Raw genomic sequence first — 2,261 nt, forward strand, 5'->3', positions numbered from 1 at the left:
AGATTACACTTACAGTTTCATGAAAAATGATTGATGTCTCTAATCCAGGCATTACGTCTAGAAGAAGGCGACAGGTTACAATATTTAAATCCTTGTCTTGAGATTGAATATAAGTCTTTACAAGCTGTCAAAAAAACATTTAATTACTCAATTAATCAAATTACCAAAAGAATTTCAAACGATGATCCCCTCCGACTAAAATGAATAATAAAAAATAAATAAATAAATAACTAATAAAAAAAATCACAAAAAACAACAGTAAACATCCTTAATAATGGTAAAAAGTATAATAAATAATAACAATTAGTTATCAATGGCCTATAGATGGGTGCAGAGTACAATATATTTTTCGTTTTCTAATATAAACGAATAAATAAATAATAAATATTTTCTTCAAACCTTATCCATGAACTGGTCATTTTCAAAGATAATTCTGAGAAGATGTCCTAAGCTGCAGTCCCTATCGGCACGAGCTGGGTGGCGGTCATCAAAAGGGTCAGGATCCTGCTTCATATAGTTCTCAACTTCAACTTCTATCATCTCACACATCCTAACAAGCGCGAGAAATAATTGATTCTTAATGTAATTATATGTGACAACTGTAATTTCCCGAAATATGGGATATTGTCATAACCATGAAAGAAATCAGTTATTTGTCAAGGAAAACCGTCTAGCACATTACACTACCATTGTCACTTGAAAGGAAAAGGAAAAAGCAAACTGCAGCTTAGCTATGCAAGCAACACAACTGCAAACTCAGGCCTGAAATGGCAATACATCCTGGTGAAAATTGGGCCTATAAATCATTTTTGGCATTTTTGAATATAAGTGCCAATTACACAGTCATTTTTTTCAAAATTAGGCACTAGCGTATCTCTCAATACTTGTTACTGGCAAAATGAATTTCCTTGCAGTTATGAAGCACTTTGTTTTCTCTGGTCATTGGGTCCAGGTGCTTAAGTATTGTTGCCATATCGGCACAGTAGCAGGCAACCCTACCAAGTACTCATTTATACTCCTGGGTGAAGAGAATCAAAGCAAACAAAGTGCCTTGCTCAAGGACAGAAGACTGTAATAAGGCATGTGCAGCGTCCCTTCGGGCAAAAATTAGGCCTAGAACTATGTCCACGAATTTCGGAAAATATGGGCTAATTTCCGCTTATATTTTGACAAAAAATTAGGCCATGACCTAATCTTAATATATAACCAATGTATTATGCAGTGGTAAAAATTCTGTACATGTACTTTCCTAGTGATTTTTTTCTGCACAAATTTGAACTAATTTAAAATACTTTACAGTATGGTCATGAAGCAAGACTTAAATAATTTTTAAATACATGCTTCCCTCCACTTAAAGACCACTTGTGGGACCGGGGGATCCATGGTCTTTAGCAGCTTTGGTCTCTAATTATAATTGTAAAGATAAAAGGCATTTGGTTATATGGGAACACAGAAATGTGGTCTTTAATTGGAGATGGTCCTTAATTGGAGGGAGACCTGTATTACAAATTTAAGAAACTAATTACATACTTAGTAAGCAATGGAATCGGTGATGTTGCTGAACCTAGTTGCTGCTGCCATTCACCCATCAATGATGTGAATTCAGCTTTCACCTTCTTCCTTCCTTCCTCCTCATCCTCCATACTTGGTCACTGAAACTAAAACAAGTAATAAAATTGAAAATGAGATATCATTACAAGCATTAAATTTAGGCCAAGTTAATAAAAAAAGTAGTTTCTCATCTTAATATTTTGAAAAAAAGGGGAAAGATGGGACTCTGATATGGCAAATCCAATTTGGTCGATGGGAAACAGCTCCTACTTTCTCATTTTTACCAATTAAGCACATTGAAAGCAAATGAAAGCAGCACTAGACAGGGGCTGTATGGACCAGTATTAGTACACCAGGGTAGCCTTACTAACCCATGCCATTTGACCCACCTACTGTCTAGCTAGGCTACACAGGCTAAAGAGGCCGTCAAAACAAGGCTAACGCCAGGAGTCTGAGAAGCAGGGTTTCCTCAAATCTGCCTTTAGGCCACGGGAATGAAAGTTGTAGGTTTGCGTCCACCGCCCGCATGCCTAGATTATTTTGAAAAGTTCATTATTTAAAAAAAATATATACTTCGTTTTAAAAAACGAAAAAGAAGTCGTAAAGAGACAGAAAAACGATCTATTAATCACTGATCACTCGTCGCGAACACCGAGCGAAGGCAGGCCTGGCCACATCGCACCATGATCGCCGATCACTGCTGAGGTCAT

General features: G+C 36.6%; 1 protein-coding gene across 1 annotated transcript; it reads right to left on the reverse strand.

Annotated features, from left to right (window-relative positions):
• Positions 1 to 13: 13 nt before the first annotated feature.
• On the reverse strand, positions 14 to 1,661 carry LOC117112499 (DDB1- and CUL4-associated factor 1-like; the record flags this gene model as incomplete). Its single annotated transcript, XM_033255589.1, has 3 exons — positions 1,531 to 1,661; positions 400 to 550; positions 14 to 124 (listed from the first exon to the last, which is right to left on the reverse strand). Coding segments are annotated over exons 1-3 (375 nt in total), but the record flags the coding sequence as incomplete, so codon positions are not given.
• Between the last annotated feature and the right edge of the window lie 600 nt (positions 1,662 to 2,261).

This window comes from Anneissia japonica, unplaced genomic scaffold, assembly GCF_011630105.1.
Source record: "Anneissia japonica isolate Jap-2015-1 unplaced genomic scaffold, ASM1163010v1 scaffold200774_len2261_cov206, whole genome shotgun sequence".
In the NCBI taxonomy this organism is placed as follows: Eukaryota; Metazoa; Echinodermata; class Crinoidea; order Comatulida; family Comatulidae; genus Anneissia; species Anneissia japonica.